Source organism: Scyliorhinus torazame, chromosome 13, assembly GCF_047496885.1.
Source record: "Scyliorhinus torazame isolate Kashiwa2021f chromosome 13, sScyTor2.1, whole genome shotgun sequence".
In the NCBI taxonomy this organism is placed as follows: Eukaryota; Metazoa; Chordata; class Chondrichthyes; order Carcharhiniformes; family Scyliorhinidae; genus Scyliorhinus; species Scyliorhinus torazame.
The window spans coordinates 28549339-28570545 of record NC_092719.1 but is presented as its reverse complement, the minus strand read 5'-3'; the positions used below and the strand labels follow the sequence as shown (position 1 = coordinate 28570545).

Here is a 21207-nt window from a genome sequence, read left to right as displayed (position 1 = left end):
TTAATAGAGATCCCCACCCCTAGTGGGGGAGCTTGTATTTCGCAAGGACCATGGGGAAGATAATCATTCCCACCCATTAGGCCCCAGTTGGGCTATTACACCTATCTTCCCAGAGGCCGCATCTAATCTTGTCTCAATGTCTGTTCCTTCTGCAATGAACATCCACAGCCTTGAGGAGTACGAAGCTCATCTGGCAAAACTCATCCCACTGATGTGTAAAATTGACCTCTTACATCACCATATAGCTAGTGGTGTCCTTTACTTCAAGGGCAAGAATATTGATTATAATCCCTTTTAATAATTTCATATTAGTTTAATTTGTCCCTTTTAATAAATTCACAGTAGTTTAATTAGTTTTTAAATTCCTAACCTACATAATTTTGTGTCATCAATCCATACCAGTATATTACCTCCAATCCCGTGTGCTCTAACTTTGTTTACTAACTCTGTATGGGACCTTAGCAAAAGCCATCTGAAAATCCAAAGATAACCACCAATACATCCACTACTGCAGGCATTGTCAAACTCAGAGGCGCGACCTGCGGGTGGGTCACGGGCGGGTGTCGGGAGGGTCGCAGCCATCAGTCGTGGCGCTCCCGATCGCGCAAATCCGTGCGCAGCAGCCGGCTTTTAATAATGACGGCTGCGAGCAGCCTTCAAAATAGCCAGGAACAGATTTTAAAATGTGGTCGCACTGCACATGCGTGCCCGATCATCGTACCAATGCGGCGGCATTTTTTAGTTTATATGGTCGCAGCCTTTTTTTTTCCAAATTCGGGGAGCCAAAGGGACCCAAAACTATTTACTCCATTTTTGTCAGCAACAAACAAGGTAAGAGAAAATGGTGTGTCGTGCAGGTCGGCCGGCGTGGGCCGCAAAGGTCTGCCAGGTTTGGTCCCGAAGGTTGGCCGGTTGGTAAAAATGGGTCCCCGGAAAGAAAGTTTGAAAAACGCTGCACTATATCTCCACAGTCTCCTCCTTCAACACTCTGGGAGGTAGCTCATCTGGTCCAGAGGAGTCATCAACCTTAAATTCAATGAATTTTACGAGTACTTCCTCTTTATTAATACTAATTTAATTCAGTCCCTCATTTCTCACAAGCCCCTTGGTTCCCTTGTATCTCTGGGAGATATTCTGTATTTTCCTTATACTCTAGGTTTCCATTTAAAGTATCATGTCATGTTGAAAGAAGACTGATAAATACTTGTAAATCATCCTGATATCTTTTCCGACTAATATGGGCGCCATTGTGGCACAGTGGTTAGCACTGCTGCCTCACAGCACCAGAGACCCAGGTTCGATTCCGACCTTGGGTGATGATGTGTGCGGAGTTTGCACATTTTCCGAGTGCTCCGGTTCCCTCCCACAGTTCAAAGATGTGCAGGTTCGGTGGATTGGCCATGCTAAATTGCCCCTTGGGTTACAGGGATGCGGAGTGGGCTTGGGGAGGGTGTGCCTTTGTAGCGTTGGTACAGACCCAATCGGCCGAATGGCCTCCTTCTGCACTGTAGAGATTCTATGATTCCTCCATGAAGGCAGGCAGAAAGTAATTGTTTTGTTTGTCCTCCATTTTATTCTCCATTGGGAATTCTGTCTCCGCCTGTAATGGGCCCACATTTTTCCTTGCGAATCTTCTCCTGTTTACATAACTAAAGAAGCTTTTACAGTCCAATTTTTTTGTTTTTCGCCAGCTGTTCATATTCTTCTTTTATCATTTTCTTCGGAGAATCCACAACCTTTTATCAAAACCCACAACCTGGTCATTGCCTAGCTGTGTGCAAACTGGCTGCCAGGTTTCCTGTGTTAAAACAGTAACTATATTATAGAGCACATGCCAGGCAGGAGAGAAGACTGAATAGTTTCCACCTTCACTATCTCAGAAGCATCTCTTGGCAGGACAAGGTCACTGACCCAGAGGTCCGGGAGCATGCTAATCCTTTCAGCAGAACTCATTTCTGAGCCAACAACATCTGCGCTGGCTGAGCCACTGTTCATTGGATAGATGACGTCAATATATCCAAAGACCTGTATGGTGAACTGGCCACGGACTGGGTCACGACTGCCAAGGTGTTCATAACCTCACTTCAACCTCACCCACCTGATGAAGGAGCTGTGCTCCGAAAGCTAGTGATTCCAAATAAACCTGTTGGACTTTAACCTGGTGTTGTAAGACTTCTTACTGTGTCCACATCATCACTTCAAGGACACCTTACAAGTGCGATTTGAAGGCGGCGGACATTGACACTGAGAACTGGGAGACAGTCACTGACAGCTGTGACCTCTGGAACCTGACTGGAAGGGCTTTGGAAGAAACAAGCGGAAATGTAAGCTCAGCTGGCCAAGAAGAGAGTCCAGAGGAAGAAGGAGTAGGTGAGCCCTGCACCTTCACACCGCACTGTGTTTCTCTGCACAAAATGCAGCAGAGGCTGCCATGCCAGTGTGTGGATCCTGAGTTGCAGCAGGCGGAGGTTTACACAGTTGACCGACGCAGCGCAAACCATCATTTTATGATGTGGAAGGCTGCCACCACACAATAACAATATTTCATTTGCTGAAACGTGCTGGATAATTAGGGTTGTCAACTCCAATTGAACATATACCTGCAGGTTCCATCACATAATCTCCCCCTTTCCACAGTTGCACTCAGGGCAGCACGGTAGCATAGTGGTTAGCACTGTGGCTTCACAGCACCAGGGTCCCAGGTTTGATTCCCTGCTGAGTCACTGTCTGTGCGGAGTCTGCACGTTCTCCCCGTGTGTGCGTGGGTTTCCTCCGGGTGCTCCGGTTTCCTCCCACAGTTCAACGACGTGCAGGTTAGGTGGATTGGCCATTTTAAATTCATCTTACTGCCCAAAAAGGTTAGGAGGGGTTATTGGGTTAGGGGAATAAGGTGGAAGTGGGGTCTTAAGTGGGTCGGTGCAGACCCGGTGGGTTGAATGGCCTCCTTCTGCACTGTTATGTTCTATGTAAACAGCCTTTTTCTCCATTGCCATCACTGTAACTAATGAACAAAAATGTTCAAAGAAAATGAAAAGTATTTTCAAAAAATTCAAGTCCCTATTATTTTCTCCCGAGTTGCTACAACAGGAGATGAATTTCCTGGAGCCTTGGCAACCCTATGCAGAGATGCAAGCTTGCTTTCTTAATAAAATCTATTCCTGTGAGAAAGAGATGCAATATATATTAAAAATGGTCAGAGATGTAATAACAGCCATTAATTCTGTGGGTGAAAAAACAAATTACTGCGGAATGCTGGAATCTGAAACAAAGACAGAAAATACTGGACAACCTCAGCAGGTCTGTGGAGAGAAAGGAGCTAACGTTTCGAGTCTGAATGACTGTCAAAAACGCTAGATGTGCTTAGCCAGCCAGGCACAATCTGTGGACAGAAACATACCAGATTTCAGATCAATCAGTTTTCTCTTTGCATCTCTTGTGAGCACAAAATTTCCCTTTTTAATAAGCAGCCCTCTGAGTGTAACAAATTAGAAATAGATGTCAAGGCTCAATGTAGGGAAGGGCCTGTTGGGGGGGGGGGGGGGGGGCTGACTTCTGTGGAAGAGGCTCTGAGGGGGGAAATTCTGGGAAGCTGCTCCATTGAGAGGGGCATTGAGAGGAGGAACTCTGCGAGGAAGGGCTCTAAAGGGAGGGGCTCCGTGGGGTGGAGTTCTGCGAGGAAGGGCTCTGAGGGGAGGGGCTCTGTGAGGAAGGGCTCTGAGGGGTGGGGCTCTGGGGTGGAGCTCTGAGGGGAGGGTCTCTGTGAGGAAGGGCTCTGAGGGGCGGGGCTCTGTGTGGTGGAGCTCAGTGAGGAAGGGCTCTGAGGGGCGGGGCTCTGGGGTGGAGCTCTGAGGGGAGGGTCTCTGTGAGGAGGGGCTCTGTGGGGTGGAGCTCTGCGAGGAGGGGCACTGAGGGGTGGGGCTCTGAGGAAGGGCTCTGTGGGGTGGAGCTCTGCGAGGAGGGGCTCTGAGGGGCGGGGCTCTGCGAGGAAGGGCTCTGAGGGGAGGGGCTCTGTGAGGAAGGGCTCTGAGGGGTGGGGCTCTGTGGGGTGGAGCTCAGTGAGGAAGGGCTCTGAGGGGTGGGGCTCTGGGGTGGAGCTCTGCGAGGAGGGGCTCTGAGGGGTGGGGCTCTGAGGAAGGGCTCTGTGGGGTGGAGCTCTGAGGGGAGGGGCTCTGTGAGGAAGGGCTCTGATGGGTGGAGCTCTGCGAGGATGGGCTCTGAGGGGAGGGGCTCTGTGAGGGGAGAGGTTTCAGAGGGAGAGGGGCTCTGTGAGGGGAGAGGTTTCAGAGGGAGAGGGGCTCTGTGAGGGGAGAGGGCTCAGAGGGGGCGGGGCTCTGAGGGACTTTGTGAGGGGAGAGGTCTCAGAGGGGGCGGGGCTCTGTGGGGTGGAGCTCTGCGAGGATGGGCTCTGAGGGGGCGGGGCTTTGTGAGGGGAGGGGGCTCAGAGGGGGCGGGGCTCTGTGAGGGAAAGGACTCTGAGGGGGAAGGGTTACGCGGGGAAGGGGCTCTGTGAGGGGGGACATTGAGGGGAGGGGCTCTGCGGGGAAGGGGCATTGTGAGGGGTTGGGGGTCATTGGTGACGGGTTCCGTGGGGGTTGTGAGGGGACGGGGCTCCGTGAGGGGAGGTGTGGGGCGGGGCTCTGAGGGGAGGTGGGGGCGGGGCTCTGAAGGGAGGTGGGGGCGGGGCTCTGAAGGGAGGTGGGGGCGGGGCTCTGCGGGGGAGGGGCTACGCGGGGTGAAGGGCTCGAGGAGCTTTCGCTGTTTTCAGGCGCGGCTTGGGTTGCCCCGAGGGGTCCTGCGGGCTGCCGGCCGGTGCTGGGATTTATTTAATCTGTGTTGGTATTTTGTCTTGTTGATAATATTGTTCATTTAATTCCATTTACAGCTCCGGACCGGCACCAAGTCCGCTGGCGGTCCTTAGACAGCTTCATTTGGGGTCCTTCTTGGCGTCTGTTGCATAGCTGCAGAGGAGCAGATAGGGGGGGGGGAGGGAGAGAGAGAGGATAGGATAGGAGAGAGGGAGAGAGTGATAGAGGGAGTGAACGATAGAGGGGGAGAGAGAGAGAGAGAGGAAAGTATAGAGGAGGAGAGAGGAAAGGAGGGAGAGCGAGAGAAGTATAGAGGGAGAGAGTGATAGGGAGGAGAGAGAGGGAGATATAGGGGATAGAGAGAGAGAGAGACATGGAGATAGAGGGATAGAGAGAGATAGGGAGGGAGAAGAGGGATAGAGAGAGAGATAGGGAGGGAGAAGAGGGATAGAGAGAGATAGGGAGGGAGAAGAGGGATAGAAAGAGATAGGGAGGGAGAAGAGGGATAGAGAGAGAGGGAGGGAGAAGAGGGATAGAGAGCGACAAAGAGGGAGGGGGAAAGATAGACGGGATAGGGAGGGAGAGAGATTCAGAGCGAGGGATAGAGATGGTGAGATGATGGATAGCGGGAGTGTGCGAGGGATAGCGAGAGTGTGCGAGGGATAGCGAGAGTGTGCGAGGGATAGCGAGAGTGTGCGAGGGATAGCGAGAGTGTGCGAGGGATAGCGAGAGTGTGCGAGGGATAGCGAGAGTGTGCGAGGGATAGCGAGAGTGTGCGAGGGATAGCGAGAGTGTGCGAGGGATAGCGAGAGTGTGCGAGGGATAGCAAGAGAAGGGGGCTGGAATATATGATTCTATGCATTGGAGATACAGAGGAAGGAAGCAGATATATACCGATAGATTTTACTGAGAGAGGCTGAGACACGAGACTGACCTGCAGTGCATTTTTTAAATCATAATTTTACTGAGATATTCCTGGCCAGGAACAGCTACGGATCTAGACTGAGGGGGACAGGAAGAGGGATGAAGATATACAAAGAGATGACATCAGTCAAAGAGACAGTGAACAACAAGTGATAACTCTAGAAAAAAGACTGAGGGATATACACAAAAATAACACCAATACACAAGGAAAACACACTTAGAAATAAAGAGCAGAAACAAGCCAAGGGGAATTTTAAAAACAGGGTGGAGGGACAGCGGGCCAAATGGCAGCTATTGAGAAGCAGAGAGCATGAGATCCATAGGGCAGTGATCAAAATAGAGAGAAAGTGACATTAGGCAGAGGCAGTGAGGGCATCAGCAAAGCCTGGGAGAAAAAAAGCTGAGGTATTGTGTGAGGAAGAGTGAGAGATTCAATTTTATAGACAAAAGAGACAGGATCAGAAGGACAGAAACAAGAGTTTCATTGGGACAAAAATCAGAAGGGGGGTGAGAGAGGAAAAACAATTAATGAAGAAAGTGCTGAGAGAGCTAGGACAACAGAACTTATTGTGACAGATTGATACGTGGAAGAGAGAGGGACTGGATCATAGAACAGAAAGAGGAGACTGAGATTAAGAGACGGGCACAAACAAACTGAGTCAGGATACAGAGGGACAGAAGACAGGCAAGGGAAGATTTATTGAGCCAAGCTCTGAGAAGTGGAGAGATACATGCAGAGGTGTTCAGTCTAGTTTAGCAATAATATACTGGCTCAGAATGGGGACAGATTAGGTTTATGAATGACACAGAAATAGAGCAGTGACATAGGAAGATATGTAAGGAAAGAGTGGGAAATTCAACAGCAGTTCTGTGCAGATTATTAGGCAGAGTGGAGGCAGAGCAGGAGCACAAGAGTGTATAGAGCTTGTGGGAGTAGCAGGCAGGCTCAGAGACACAACAATCGGTGGAGGAGCAGCGGGACAAGATCGAGACCAGTCACTCAAAGCTGTGACAGTGTCAGGAGCAGTATGGCCGCAGAGAGCAGCAGCCTGTCCGACCTGAACCAAGACAAGTACGATGGGGATGAACACATCAAAATTATCTGTCTGGGAGACAGCGCTGTTGGGAAATCCAAGTGAGTAAAATGTGTGCTCCCCGTGAATTGGCAGGGCTGTAAATGAAGTGAGGCTGATTACAACAAAGAATCTGGGCCCAATCTCTCCCTGCCTGTCCTGAATCAGCAGCTCCTTGTTGCTGGATAGATCATATCAGTAGTGAGCCGCCCTCCAACATTTACCCCTAGGCAGGGTAGATGGAGGAAAGGATGTTTCCAATGGCAGGGGTGTGCAGAACCAGGGGTCATAATCTAAGGATATGGGGTAAATCTTTTAGGACTGAGATGAGGAGAAATGCCTTCACCAGGAGGGTGGTACACGACCACAAAAAGCAGTTGAGGCCAAAACAGTTCATGTTTTCAAGAGGAGTTAGATATAACTTGGCGCTGAAGGGATCAAAGGGAATGGGGGTGAAAGTACCAACAGGTTACAGAGTTAGAAAATAAGCCATGATAATGAATGGTGGAGCAGGCACGATGGGCTGAATGACCTCCTTCTGCTCCTATTTTCTATGTTTCTACGACCTTTCCTCTCCTCATGTCAGGCCCAGAAGGCATGGCTATTTGACCATGGGGATGGGGGGGTGGGTGCAGTGCGTCACAAGCCTGGCCTCATCTGTCTTCAGCCGACAGCCACACACATGCCCTGCTCAGCATGATTTGCTTGTTGGTGATCAGAATCACTGAATCCCTACAGTGCAGAAGGAGGCCATTCGGCCCATCAAGTCAGCACTGACCCTCTGAAACAGCACCCTACCCAGGCTCCCGCCCTACCCCGCAATCCCGTAACCCCACCTAACCCACACATATTTGGACACTAAGGGGAAATTTAGCACAACGAATCCACCTAACCACATCTTTGGAGAAGGGCAAACCCATGCACACATTTCACCTGTCCTGTCCCAGGGGTTCCGAAGCAGAGCAAGGGTTCAGCACAAGGGAGGATTTGCGAATTTAGTACAGGCTGGGAACCTGGGATGTCCTACCCTGTGTGACACTGTGCCGCACTATTCAGGTATACACACCCAGGATGCTGATATATTCAATGGAGGAACTGATGGAAATGACAGGTCAAATTTACATAACAAAACTAGAAAAAGCCATTCAACCTAATCTCTCTGCCAGTGTTTATGCTCCACCTAGTTCATCGAAACCTATCAGCATAACCTCTCCCATTCACCATCACCTCTATCTAGAGCAAGATAAGCGAAGGGAGGTTGATTCCTCCCAACACCATTGCAGGTGTAAATGTGTTTGACTTGAATACTCAGTTCTACACCACACTGGTGAAGCCCTTGTAACCTTGGGGACGAGAGCTTTTGCATGGTTGGAAGTAGTAGCCTTGTTGGATAGGATTTTGGGGGGAGCTCTGGAGCAGGAGGAGAGTAGGGATGGATTTGCAGAGCCAGCTGTATACATGGTCCACTTCTTCGAAGGAAGAAATCCTTGAACTCCTCGTCCTTGGTGTGAGTATTGGAGGGGAGGGTGGCGTGACCAAGGGGAAGTCGGAAGTTGTTTTTCCCTCCAGGGTTATTCTGGTGTGATGGGATGTATTAGCTGGAGAAAGAAGCACAGTAAATACTGAAGTGTAGCTAAATTTGGCAATCTCTATCTAAACCCCACGTGCAGGTGCCACACTGCAATTCACTCCGGAATAATGTTCCGGGAGAATGGTGGACATGAAAATCGCTTATTGTCACAAGTAGGCTTCAAATGAAGTTACTGTGAAAAGCCCCTAGTTGCCACATTCTGGCGCCTGTTCGGGGAGGCTGGTATGGGAATTGAACAGTGTTGCTGGCCTGCCTGGGTCTGCTTTAAAAGCCAGCTCTTTAGCCCTGTGCTAAACCAGCCCCTGGTGAGTAATTTAAAGACTGCTAAGGAATCAAAGGTAGGAGTGAAGAACAGTTAAACCCCTAATCCACTCTCTGCAAAGTTCAATAAAACAACGACAAACACTCGGATTCACTAACAATAGCATCATTGTTCAAATGCGACAGTGGTACAGGCTATCAAAACCCAGGAGTATGTTGTTGATTTTTGTGAGTCCTGGAGCTCCAGGGGCTTTCCCAGATGCTGCAGCTCCTTTCGGTAAATGGAGATCTCTGAGCCGCGGTTCCTCACTGTTACTAGTTCCTTGTCCACTGCCTTTCAGTGTGCAATCAATGGACACAAGACCTCAAGACAAGCTATGTGTGGGTCTGAAAAGAATCAGTGTACCCTACAGGAGGATTTCCCTCCTGTAGGGGATGGGAGGTCAGTGTGGAAGCAGCCACTTCCCAAACTGTATTAATGAAACTGGGCGGTTAATCCCTGGAGACCTGAAACTGTCCTAACTTGGTTTGGGTGATGTGTGTTTGCAGGTTGATGGAAAGGTTCCTAATGGACGGATAGTATCCTTTCTGAGCTCAGTACAGAATGACAAGGTACGGGAAGCAAATCCTGATGGCCTAACCGCACCAGCTCTGAGCACGTGACCCTGCTGATTTCATTCTTTCCCCTGCTCTGACCAGGTGACGCTACTTTTGACGGTTCCATACCAGATCCTGAAGGAGAAATGTCTTTTGATAAAAGTAGCCTCAAACTAAATGTATTGTCTCATACTAGAGAATGATTGGCTAATGGAAATAATTGACATGTGTTGCTATGGTGACACTTTTAGTCATATACATTAAAATCTTAAAAGAGTTGAACTCAAAATAATTAGAGATGCTTCACACATTCACATTTATCTCACAGACTTCCACCAACATTCAGCAGCCAAAACACTCAACAATCAAATACTCATACACACTGCTTTTCAGTTTACCATCTTATCAACAAACCTACAAATAGGTTAAAATTCACATGAATAAGCCTTGCGAATATGAGTATTGCGATCACAAGTCCAGCAGTGGTTTTAATACTCTATTTGACTTACTAATCGTCTTGGTACAGTAGCATATTGCTGATGTTACTGGAGAAGTGAAACAAGAGGCCTAGATTGGCAATCCCGAGAATGAGTTCAGATCCCACACAAGCAGCCTGAGAATTTGAATTCAATTTTAAAAATATGGAAATGAAAAGTTGATGTTAGTAAAATTCTCTGTTTATTTGCTAGATTGTAGTAAAAGCCCACTTGTTCACCCTTTAATCCTCAGTCTAAGCCTATTTGGGACTCCAGTTCTACACCACTGTGGTGACTCTCAATTGCCTTCTGGACTGGCCTATTATATCAGAACCACTGCCAATGGTTCAAGAAAGCAGCCCACCACCACTGCCTCGGAGCAAATCAGCATGGGCAATAAATGCCAGCCTTGCCAGTGACACTCGTATTCCAAGAGTTCTTTTTTTTAAAAATGAGATTGGCCACATCTATCTTCCCAATTAGCCATGTTGGACAATATTGGCCGAGTGGATCTACTGTAATGTTGTGTTCACAGGCTCTGTGGGGTGTTGCCAAGTCTCGCGTCTAGCCAGGCTAGACCTTGAAAGCCCTTACTCGGTATTTCCTCTGGGGAGCTGGTCTAACTGGGCTCACGCAGGTAATTGTAGCTGTCCACGAACTCCGGAGGTCAGTTTCGGCATTTCTAATCGCTTGTAATATTCTGGCCCTGGTCAAAGGAACCCGGCATGAAATTCGGGGACAGGTAGACCAGGCAGCATGTCTGAAAAGAGGGAGGTAGGTCAGAATTTCAGCTGGGTGACCGTGCAATACTGCTTGTCTGCAAACATTTTCTGCTTTAATTTCCAGCATTTGCAGTATTTTGCATATTATTTCCAATGCGAAATTACTTGCTCTCTTTTCAAAAAAGATTAAAGTACCTACTTACTTCACCACTCTTTCCTCCTTTAAAGGTGCTACCTCTTTTATTAAGCTTGTGACTGTCTACCCTAATATCTCCTAATGTGGCTCTGTGTCAAATGTAGTTTGAAAGTGCTTTGGAACCCTTTGCTACATTGGAGGTGCTATATAGATACAAGTTATTATATTATAGCCATAACGATGAAATGTAGTGAGGTATGTTGTACATCTTTAATTCAAAACCTGTATGTTATATTGTTTAATCTGTGAGATTGTTTTTTATCTGTGTTTGTTTTTTATCTGTGTCAGTCTTTTATACCTTAACTCGTGTTACAGTCGCCCTCAGCAGTTGTCCACTTATGCATTGACACTGTACAAGTATACCACCACTGTCAATGAGAAGACTGTTCTAGTGGGTAAGTGTTACATTCTTCAATAGCTTTTGACCTACATTGTGAACCGAAAGAAAAGGAGAGTTGAGTCCCACCTATGTATCAAAATCCTAGCCCACAAAGGACAGTCCTAGTAACTGCAGACCAATTCATTTAGCATCAGCGGAGGGTAAGGTTTCAGAAACAATAATCAGGAAAAAATGCCAACAGGCACTTGGAGAGGTTTGAATTAATTAAGGATGGACAATTGGGCAAAACTAATCTAATTGAAATTTTTGATAACTGATCGATAAAGTGGATATTGTCTATATGGATTTTAAGAAAACGTTTGGCAAACTCCAACATAAAAGGCTAGTTAAGAAAATTGTGGCTTATGGAATATAAATTCTCGCTCATGGAATATGGGGGTTAATGACAGTTTGCATTTTTTTAAATGGCTTTAGGACAGAATAAAGAGAGTTGTGGTAAATGGTTTATTTTTGGACTGGAAAATGGTGTAGACAGTGGTGTTCCCTAAGGTTTTGTGCGAGGACCTCTGCACTTATGGCTTGGATATTGGAATACACAGTAAAATTCCAACATTTGCCAATGATACCAGATCTGGAGGAGTGACAAACAAGGAAGATTTAAATAAATCGATTATAACAGGACATAGGTAAGTTTTTAGAATGGGAAGATGAATGGCAGATGGAATTTAACAAAGAGAAGTTTGAGGTGATGCATTTTGGTAGAAAGGATAATGAGAGGCAAGATAGACTTAATGGCAGTTCTCTAAAGATTGTGAAGGGAGAGATGGACCTGGGGATGCATGTGTGTAGGAAATGTTGAGAGAGTGGTTAGCGAAGTATATCGGATCTTGGATCTCATAGAGGTTTTGGGTATGAGATGAGAGTTGTTATTTCGGGGATTATGTTGGTATTCTGTGTAGGTAAAGAAAGCTGCATGTGTCCAGGGTTAATTAGACGGGGGAAGGCTACTAGAGATAGGTTGCCTGTGAGGTCTAAGAGATAAAAGGTGTTAGGTTGGTGCATTTGTAATGATGGGTTATTGGTGAGTTTGAGTTACAAGTCAATAAATGAAATCTAAAATTTACTTTGTGAGAGACTTGATTTTTCAGCTGTTGAATTTCAAAAGGGAGTTCAGAGTGACTAGGAAAATTTGCATCTTACAAAGATTCCATGGGTAAACGGGGGAGTATCTATTAATTTCTATCGACTGAAAAGTAGAGGCAAAATAGAAAACATGAAATTGAAGTTGAATTCAAAAAGGTGTTTGAGGACAATGCAAACTGAGATGAAAGAGGAAAAAGATAATTAAGGAAGGATGTTTAATTGTGTTGGTGGTTGTAGAGGAAAACCCTGAAGACTAGTTTCTTTGTGGGATGTTGAGAACCTGTGAAAGTTTTGAATTGGAGGCAGAAGAGTCTTTGTTTATGAAACAGTTTGTGTCTGAACCTCCTTTTGGCATTCCACATCAAAATGGAAGGTTGTTGCCAAGAAGGTAGTTTAATTGTGTACTTTTAACCAAGCAGATCTTTTTTTTGGGGGGTGGGAAGGGTTCTGCAAGACTGTTTTAACTGCGTAAATTTAATTTTCTGTGCTTAAGTTCTTTTTCATAAATCTTTTGATTTTTTAAAAAACTCTAATGGTATAAATGGAGCTCTATGCTTTTCCTCCTTGTTTTCACAGTGAACAATAAGTTTATGATCAGTGAATCAGACTTCACTCTGGGGCTGGCTTGCTCAGCAAAAACATCACTGTGATCGAGACAAGTACAAAAGCAGGGAAGTTATGCTGAAGCTTCGTAACGCTCTGGTTAGACCACAATTGGAGCAGTGCATCCAGTTCTGGTGACCACACTTTAGGAAGGATATCAGGGTCCATGAGCGAGTGCAGAGGAAAATTACCAGAATTATTCCAAGTTTCAAGAATTTTAGCTACAGGGCTTGGTTGAAGAACTGGGGACGTTCTCCTTGGAGTAAAGGAGATTGAGGGGAGATTTGATGTAGACAAGATTATGTCAGATTTGGATGAGGCAGACCAGGAAAAACTGTTGGTGCAAAGACTAGGGGATGCAGATTGAGGGTTTTGGATGAGGGATGCATGGGGGATGTGAGGAAGAACAGTTTTATGCAGTGAGATGTAATGACCTGGAACTCGCTGTCCTTGAGGGTGGTAGAAGCCGAGATAATCAGTGATTTCAAAAGAAAATTGGATGCACAATGAGGTGTGAGGGGTTGAATGTCGTGCTTCTGTTCCTGTGCAAGGAAATTGATCCAAACAGTATCAACGGGTTGGGCCAGTTAGATATGTTACTGAAGAGAGATGGGATGGAATGACTTTTGGTAAGAAGGAGGGTGGATGAGGTTGAGTGATATTGAAAAGAGTTAGTTGGGCTGAATCTCAATTTTAGCATTCAGAATTTTTGAAATGATTTGAAGTGACAAAAGTTGAAACTGTGGGTGTTTCCTTTTGCAGATTTCTGGGACACAGCAGGACAGGAACGTTTTCAGAGTATGCACCCATCTTATTACCATAAGGCACATGCATGTATCATGGTGAGTGTTTGCAAGTTCTACTTTAATATAAACTGTAAACGATCATTTCAAAATAAGACGTATATTGTTAATCACTGTCAGGCTAAAATGTATCACTGCGTTACTCCCTGAACCCCACAGTGAGTTAACCTGACATAAACACTTACTCTGCATGGTGACATAAAAAAACCAAGCAAAATCCAGTGAGTTCAGACAGGGATTAGCTGGGCCAAGGTTCTGAGAACCCCAAGCTTTAGATAAATTGTACAATCTATCAGCACAGTGCCCTACTGATCCCAGCACTGCTGATCCAGCTAGGTCCCATCGGCATGTTGGCTGGCGAGATTATCTGGGGTTGAATGGAAAGAATTCCGGCGCTCACTGACACACCTACCCCTCTAAGCTGACTGGTCACCAACAGTTTCCCGGAGTTTCCCATACCTGCCTGCCTCACGTATCAAACCTGCCACTGGAGTTAGCTTGATTCCTGGCTTCCCTCATCAATTGGGTCATGCTTGAGCCACCTTAGCCCCTTATCTGACCTTTGGGTTATGCCTTCCTAAAGCTTAGAGTTTCCCACCAGCTGGTCAATGGACAACAGCTTTCAACAATGCAGTTGAACCTACGTTGGGCAGCCTGTGACGTGTCGACTACCTCCGTGTTCGAAACACCTACGTTCGGTGTCGAAAACCAGCTTTCCTCTGCATCTAACTTCCCCTGTAGCTGCCATGTGAGTGTTTGATGGGATTCTGTAGAGGGAGATTTACTCTGTCCCAGCCCAGCCAATGTACAAGGTGAACAGGCCAGATACTTCTTGTTAAAAGAAAACTAATTCCCCTTTTAATTTTGAGATTAGGTGTTTGATGTCCAGCGGAAGATAACTTACAAAAACCTAAATAACTGGTACAAGGAGCTGAGGGAGTCTCGACCCGAAATCCCCTGTGTGGTTGTTGCTAACAAAATAGACGGTGAGTTCAAAGGTTGGTTGTTGCTAACAAAATAGACAGTGAGTTCAAAGGTTATGCATCTAGCACTGAGAATAGATTGTGGATCATGTCCCCTCTCCGGACAGCCGGCTCCACTCCCCTCCGGTATGCCGACTCTAACCCAGGGGAAGAGGAATGCTTCTTGCTGGGCTGACTTTGATCAGCTGGCTACATTTGAGCATTCAGCCTGGATGCCCATCTCTGAAATAAAAACATTACTTCACACTGGAGTAGTTGTTTGTTTGCTCCTCTCTCCTGTCTTAGCCATCTCCCTTGTTCACTGTTCAATTCTGTTTCAACTTAGTGAGGGAATTAACAGCAGCTCTGCAGGGGTTTCGGGGCACCCCATCTCGGTGGGGAGGTGAGGCCCACTGTACTGGTACCGAGAGCCCCTCTTCATTTTGTCTGACAGCCTTTAAGGTCCCAGCTCTATTTCACCTTCCTGGGGTTTTGCCTGGAATGGAGAGGTTCGAGGGCGTGAACAAAGTAGGGCCAGTCAAGGACAGTAGTGGGAAGTTGTGCGGGGAGTCCGAGGAGATAGGAGAGGTGCTAAATGAATATTTTTCGTCAGTATTCACACAGGAAAAGCACAATGATGTCGAGGTGAATACTGAGATACAGGCTACGAGACGAGAAGGGCTTGAGGTTCATAAGGAGGAGGTGTTAGCAATTCTGGAAAGTGTGAAAATAGATAAGTCCCCTGGGTCGGATGGGATTTATCCTAGGATTCTCTGGGAAGCTAGGGAGGAGATTGCTGAGCCGTTGGCTTTGATCTTTAAGTCATCTTTGTCTACAGGAATAGTGCCAGAAGACTGGAGGATAGCAAATGTTGTCCCCTTGTTCAAGAAGGGGAGTAGAGACAACCCCGGTAACTATAGACCAGTGAGCCTTACTTCTGTTGTGGGCAAAGTCTTGGAAAGGTTTATGTATAATCATCCGGAAAGGAATAATTTGATTAGAGATAGTCAACACGGTTTTGTGAAGGGTAGGTCGTGCCTCATAAACCTTATTGAGTTATTTGAGAAGGTGACCAAACAGGTGGATGAGGGTAAAGCAGTTGATGTGGTGTATATGGATTTCAGTAAAGCGTTTGATAAGGTTCCCCACAGTAGGCTGTTGCAGAAAATACGGAGGCATGGGATTCAGGGTGATTTAGCAGTTTGGATCAGAAATTGGCTAGCTGGAAGAAGACAAAGGGTGGTGGTTGATGGGAAATGTTTAGACTGGAGTCCAGTTACTAGTGGTGTACCACAAGGATCTGTTTTGGGGCCATTGCTGTTTGTCATTTTTATAAATGACCTGGAGGAGGACGTAGAAGGATGGGTGAGTAAATTTGCAGATGACACTAAAGTCGGTGGAGTTGTGGACAGTGCGGAAGGATGTTACAAGTTACAGAGGGACATAGATAAGCTGCAGAGCTGGGCTGAGAGGTGGCAAATGGAGATTCATGCAGAAAAGTGTGAGGTGATTCATTTTGGAAGGAATAACAGGAAGACAGAGTACTGGGCTAATGGTAAGATTCTTGGCAGTGTGGATGAGCAGAGAGATCTCTGTGTTCGGTTGCCACCCAGGTTGATAGGGTTGTTAAGAAGGCGTACGGTGTGTTAGCTTTTATTGGTAGAGGGATTGAGTTTCGGAGCCATGAGGTCATGTTGCAGCTGTACAAAACTCTGGTGCGGCCGCATTTGGAGTATTGCGTACAATTCTGGTCGCCGCATTATAGGAAGGATGTGGAAGAATTGGAAAGGGTGCAGAGGAGATTTACCAGAATGTTGCCTGGTATGGAGGGAAGATCTTATGAGGGAAGGCTGAGGGACTTGTGGCTATTTTCGTTCGAGAGAAGAAGGTTAAGAGGTGACTTAATTGAGGCATACAAGATGATCAGAGGATTAGATAGGGTGGACAGTGAGAGCCGTTTTCCTCGGATGGCGATGTCTAGCACGAGGGGACATAGCTTTAAATTGAGGGGAGATAGATATAGGACAGATGTCAGAGGTAGGTTCTTTACTCAGAGAGTAGTAAGGGCATGGAATGCCCTGCCTGCAACAGTAGTGGACTCGCCAACACTAAGGGCATTCAAATGGTCATTGGATAGACATATGGACGATAAGACAATAATGTAGATAGGCTTTAGAGTGGTTTCACAGGCCGGCGCAACATCGAGGGCCGATGGGCCTGTACTGCGCTGTAATGTTCTATGTTCTATAGCAGACAAGCAGCGGGGCAAAGAGTACAGAGAACGGGGAGGGAAATGTAGCATGTTGTGGGTGGAGATGGAGTCCAGGGGAGCAAGCACCCTGCTGTTGGTCATGCCATGCTTGGGGATAGCAGAACTGCTAAGAGGCACAGTGAGTGGCGGTGCAATGCTGAATGAACCATTGTTGATCTCTATCTTTCAGCCGACCTGAAAATCACACAGAAAAGCTTCAACTTTGCCAAGAAGCAGGGCTTGCCCTTTTATTTTGTATCGGCAGCAGATGGGACCAATGTTGTCAAGGTAGATATGGTGTATACTGGCGAATCCATTCTTGTGTGACTGCAGCGCTCTCATGCACTGTTAGCGCTGGGACTACACAGTACACTACAGCCTAATGCTCAGAACAGGGAGAGAGCTGCAAAAATTAGATAACCGTTGTCCAATCATAAATCTGATTCTCATCTTATTGAAAATGCTCCTTAGTTCTGTAATAATTCCTGAGGTGTCAGGAATAGGGTGGTGCAATTATTCTCCACTTTCCTCACAGAAACATCACAAAAAGTAATGATGTGGGTGAAGAAGATCCCTTTTAATAAAACAAGCCGGGCACTGGGGTTCATTTCTAAAGGAACAGAGTTGAAAAGCAAGAGAACTTGTGAGAAAAATGTTCCGAACCTTGGTTAGTGCACATGGAGTAACTAGTCTCTATATTCTATAAAGGATATAGAGGTACAAGTGAAAGTAGAAAAAATATTACAAAGATAATACCAGAACTTAGAAGTTAACTCACGGCGCCGACGACCCGGGGTTGTTCCCAGCCCCAGGCCACTGTGTGTGTGGAGTTTGCACGTTCTCCCCGTGTCTGCGTGGGTCTAACCCCCACAACCCAAAGGTGTGCCGGGGTCGTGGATTGGCCACGTTAAATTGCCCCTTAATTGGGAAAAAAAAGAATTGGGTACTCTTAAATTTATATTTTAAAAAGAACTTGGAAGTTACGATCTGGGAAGTTCATAAAGGCTGACACCCATTTCTCGAGAATAGGGAAGACTAAGGACTGACCTAATGGAGACCTTTCAGATTATTACCTGGTTCGATAGGGTAGACGTAGAGCATACGTGTCCCATTTGTCGGCCAGATTAGAATTTGGGGCCATCAATATCAGAAAGACAGAAATGTTGCAATCATTTTCTCAATGCAGTTTGTGGAATCTTGCTCTGTACCTAGTCACTGTCACGTTTTGACATTGTTACAGCGGTGGTTACAGAGGCATCAACTGTAGAACATTTTATGATGCCCTTGGGATGTGAAAAATGCTGTAGAAATGCAAGTTCTTCCATCCTTGAATGTTGACACTTAATTCAGTCCCCTCTCTCTTTCCTGTCACTTTCTCTGCAGTTGTTTCGGGACACGATAAAGCTAGCTGTGTCATACAAACAGAATACGAGTGATTTCATGGACGAAGTCATGCGGGAGCTGGAGGTGAGTCTTCACTCACCGGCATAGACATTAATTCACCAAGAGAATTGTCGCAACTTATTTGTCCTCGGGAATTAGCTGGAAGAGAGCTGAGGTGGGATGCTAGATAGCCTGCCTTCCCTGCTCCTTTTCCACAGCCACTCTTTCACCCCCAGATGGGATGGCAGTATCGCTCAATCCTGTGTAATTTGCAGCATGGGTCACTGAGTAATGATTAGAATAAAACAGAAGGAACTGGCATTGCTGGAAATACTAGTGCCAGGCAGTGAACTGCCCCAACAATCTAACCACCTTGACATGCAGTGGCATTGCAATCACTGAATTCCCCATTATCAACATCCTAGAGGTCACCATTGACTAGAAACAGCCATATATATACTGCGGCCACAAGAGCAGGTCAGAGGCTGAGACTCCAACAGCGAGTAACTCACCTCCTGACTCCCCAAAGGCCTGTCCATCATCTACAAAGCACAAGTCAGGGGTATGATGGAATATTCTCCACATGCATTGATGGGTGCAACTCCAACAACACTCAAGAAGCTCGATACCTTCCAGGGCGACACAGTCCACTTGATCAGTACCCCATCCAATAACATATTTCCACCGCCACTAAGGCACAGTAGCAGCACTGTGTACTATATATAAAGAAGCACTGTAGCTACTCTCAAAGGCTTCTTCACGGCACCATCCAAACTTGTGACCTCTGCCACCCAGGTGGACAAGGGCACCACCACCACCTGCAACTTCTCCTCCAAAGCGCTCATCATCCCGACTTGGAATAATGCCACCGTTCCTTCAAAATCCTGGAACTCCCTATCAGCACTGAAGGTGCATCTGCACCAGCTGGTCTGCGGCAGGTCAAGGGGTGGCTCAACACCACTGTCACAAGGGTAGCTAGGGATGGACAACAAATGCTGGCCCACATCCCATGAAAGAATAAAGATAAACCTGAAGCAGTGCAAGTCAGTCAATATCTGTCAGAGAGGGAAGGCCAGCTGGACATGGCTGATCTAGGCCCTTTGTTACACCTGCTTGGCAAGGTGATCCTTCAATGAAACTGCACAAAGAACAAGTTGTTGGGAGAGGAAAGGAATGATCTGAATCCGTTGAGCATTTTTTGGAAGGGATAAGACTGGAGAATGCTGGGGAAGATCATTTCAGCGAGGCAATGAAAGAATGATGAAAAGGGGGAGAATGGAAGGGAGGGGAAACTAGACTCCCAGTTGGCAATGTCAACTCATCCACAGTGACAGGACCATCCTCGCCTTGTTTTTCAGAAAATGACACCGAGAATTATTTTATCTTTGATCTCTACTTTTGGCTCACCTTGTGATCAGTCAGACCAGGACTGAACCTTGGACCTTTACTAACACAACCTTAAAGCTATAGTGACTTTTCACCGTCCCATCATTTTTATAATCTGGTGACCTCTATAAATGGTACGATGTAACAACCTCCCTCCCTCCCAGCTCAACTGTGCTTCAGACTGAATTTAGTTGGCATCCCTAGGCACTGGATTATTGATGATTCTAGGTGTGCCCCCCCCCCCCCCAACATGCTGTCACTCGATGTTCCACTCCCACCCCCCAACACATACCCTGTCTCAGTGTGTGCTGCCCTCATGTTCTGGCACTACTGTGAGCTGTGCTGACCCCGTGCTCCATTTCACTCTCTCTATGTTGGTTGCATTGTTTTTCTCTTTATCAATTTTGTACGATCTGTCGTTTGCACACTGTGCCGCTCTTTGACCCATACCTCACTGCTGCCTGTTCTGGTGACCCGTTCATTACTCTTTCCTTATTCCATGACCATTGCATTATAGTTCCAGTGCTTTCCCAGCAGGTGGTAGTGTTGTCCTATCCAGCATTGAATGCCACCTGGAGTAACAATATTAAGAAATTCAGTAGATGCTGCTGCAGCTGGAGTAACAATATAAAGGAACTCACTCAGTAAATGCTGCTGCACCTGGAGTAACTGTGTAAAAAAATTCAGTAAATGCTACTGCACCTGCAGTAACAATATAAAGAAACTCGCTAAATGCTGGTGCATCTGGAGAAACAATATAAAGAAACTCAGTAAATGCTGCTGCACCTGGAGTAACAATATAAAGAAACTTGGTAAATGCAGCTGCAGCAGGAGTAACAATATAAAGAAACTCAGTAAATGCTGCTGCACATGGAGTAATAATATAAAGAAATTCAGTAAATGCTGTTGTGCCTGGAGTAACTGTGTAAAGAAACTCAGTAAATGCGTCTGCACCTGGAGTAACAATATAAAGAAACTCAGTAAATACTGCTGCAGCTAGAGTAACAATATCAAGAAATTTAAGTAAATGCTACTGCACATGGAGTAACGATATAAATGCTGCTGCGCTTGCAGTAACTATAAAGAAATTAATTAAATGCTGCTGCACCTGGAGTAACAATAGAAAGAAACTCAATAAATGCTGCTGCAGATGGAGTAACAATATCAAGAAACTTAAGTAAATGCTGCTGCACTTGGAGTAACAATATAAATGCTGCTGCAGCTGGAGTAACAATATAAAAGTCAGTAAATGCTGCTGCACCTGGTGTAACAATATCAAGAAACTTGAGTAAATGCTGCTGCACCTGAAGTAACAATATAAATACTGCTGCAACTGGAATAACAATACAAAGAAAGCCAGTAAATGCTGCTGCACCTGATGTAATTGTATAAACAAATTCAGTAAATGCTACTGCGCCTGGAGTAACTATAAAGAAACTCAGTAAAATGCTGCTGCACCTTGAGTAAAAATATAAAGAAACTCCGTATTTTCTGCTGCACATGGAGAAGCAATATAAAGAAACTCAGTAAATGCTGCTGCATCTGGAGTAACAATATAAAGGAAGTCAGTAAATACTGGTGCACCTGGTTTAACTATAAAGAAACTCAGTAAATGCTGCTGCACCTAGAGTAACAATATAAAAGCAAGTCAGTAAATACTGGTGCACCTTCTGTAACTGTATAAAGAAATT

The 21207-nt window shown here is 46.1% G+C and overlaps 1 protein-coding gene across 2 annotated transcripts in view; it reads left to right on the top strand.

The window, feature by feature from the left end:
- The first annotated feature begins 5381 nt into the window (after positions 1–5381).
- Positions 5382–21207, top strand: part of rabl2 (RAB, member of RAS oncogene family-like 2) — a 46734-nt gene continuing 30908 nt past the window's right edge. Inside the window, exons 1-7 of one of the 2 annotated variants that reach the window (XM_072471217.1) lie at positions 5382–6864; positions 9204–9233; positions 10961–11040; positions 13494–13573; positions 14409–14520; positions 16938–17035; positions 18131–18214. In XM_072471217.1, coding sequence (XP_072327318.1) covers positions 6758–6864; positions 9204–9233; positions 10961–11040; positions 13494–13573; positions 14409–14520; positions 16938–17035; positions 18131–18214 — 591 coding nt within the window. In that variant the 5' untranslated portion in view covers positions 5382–6757. The remainder of the gene's footprint in view (positions 6865–9203; positions 9234–10960; positions 11041–13493; positions 13574–14408; positions 14521–16937; positions 17036–18130; positions 18215–21207) is intronic. The other variant, XM_072471216.1, reaches the window with a different exon arrangement.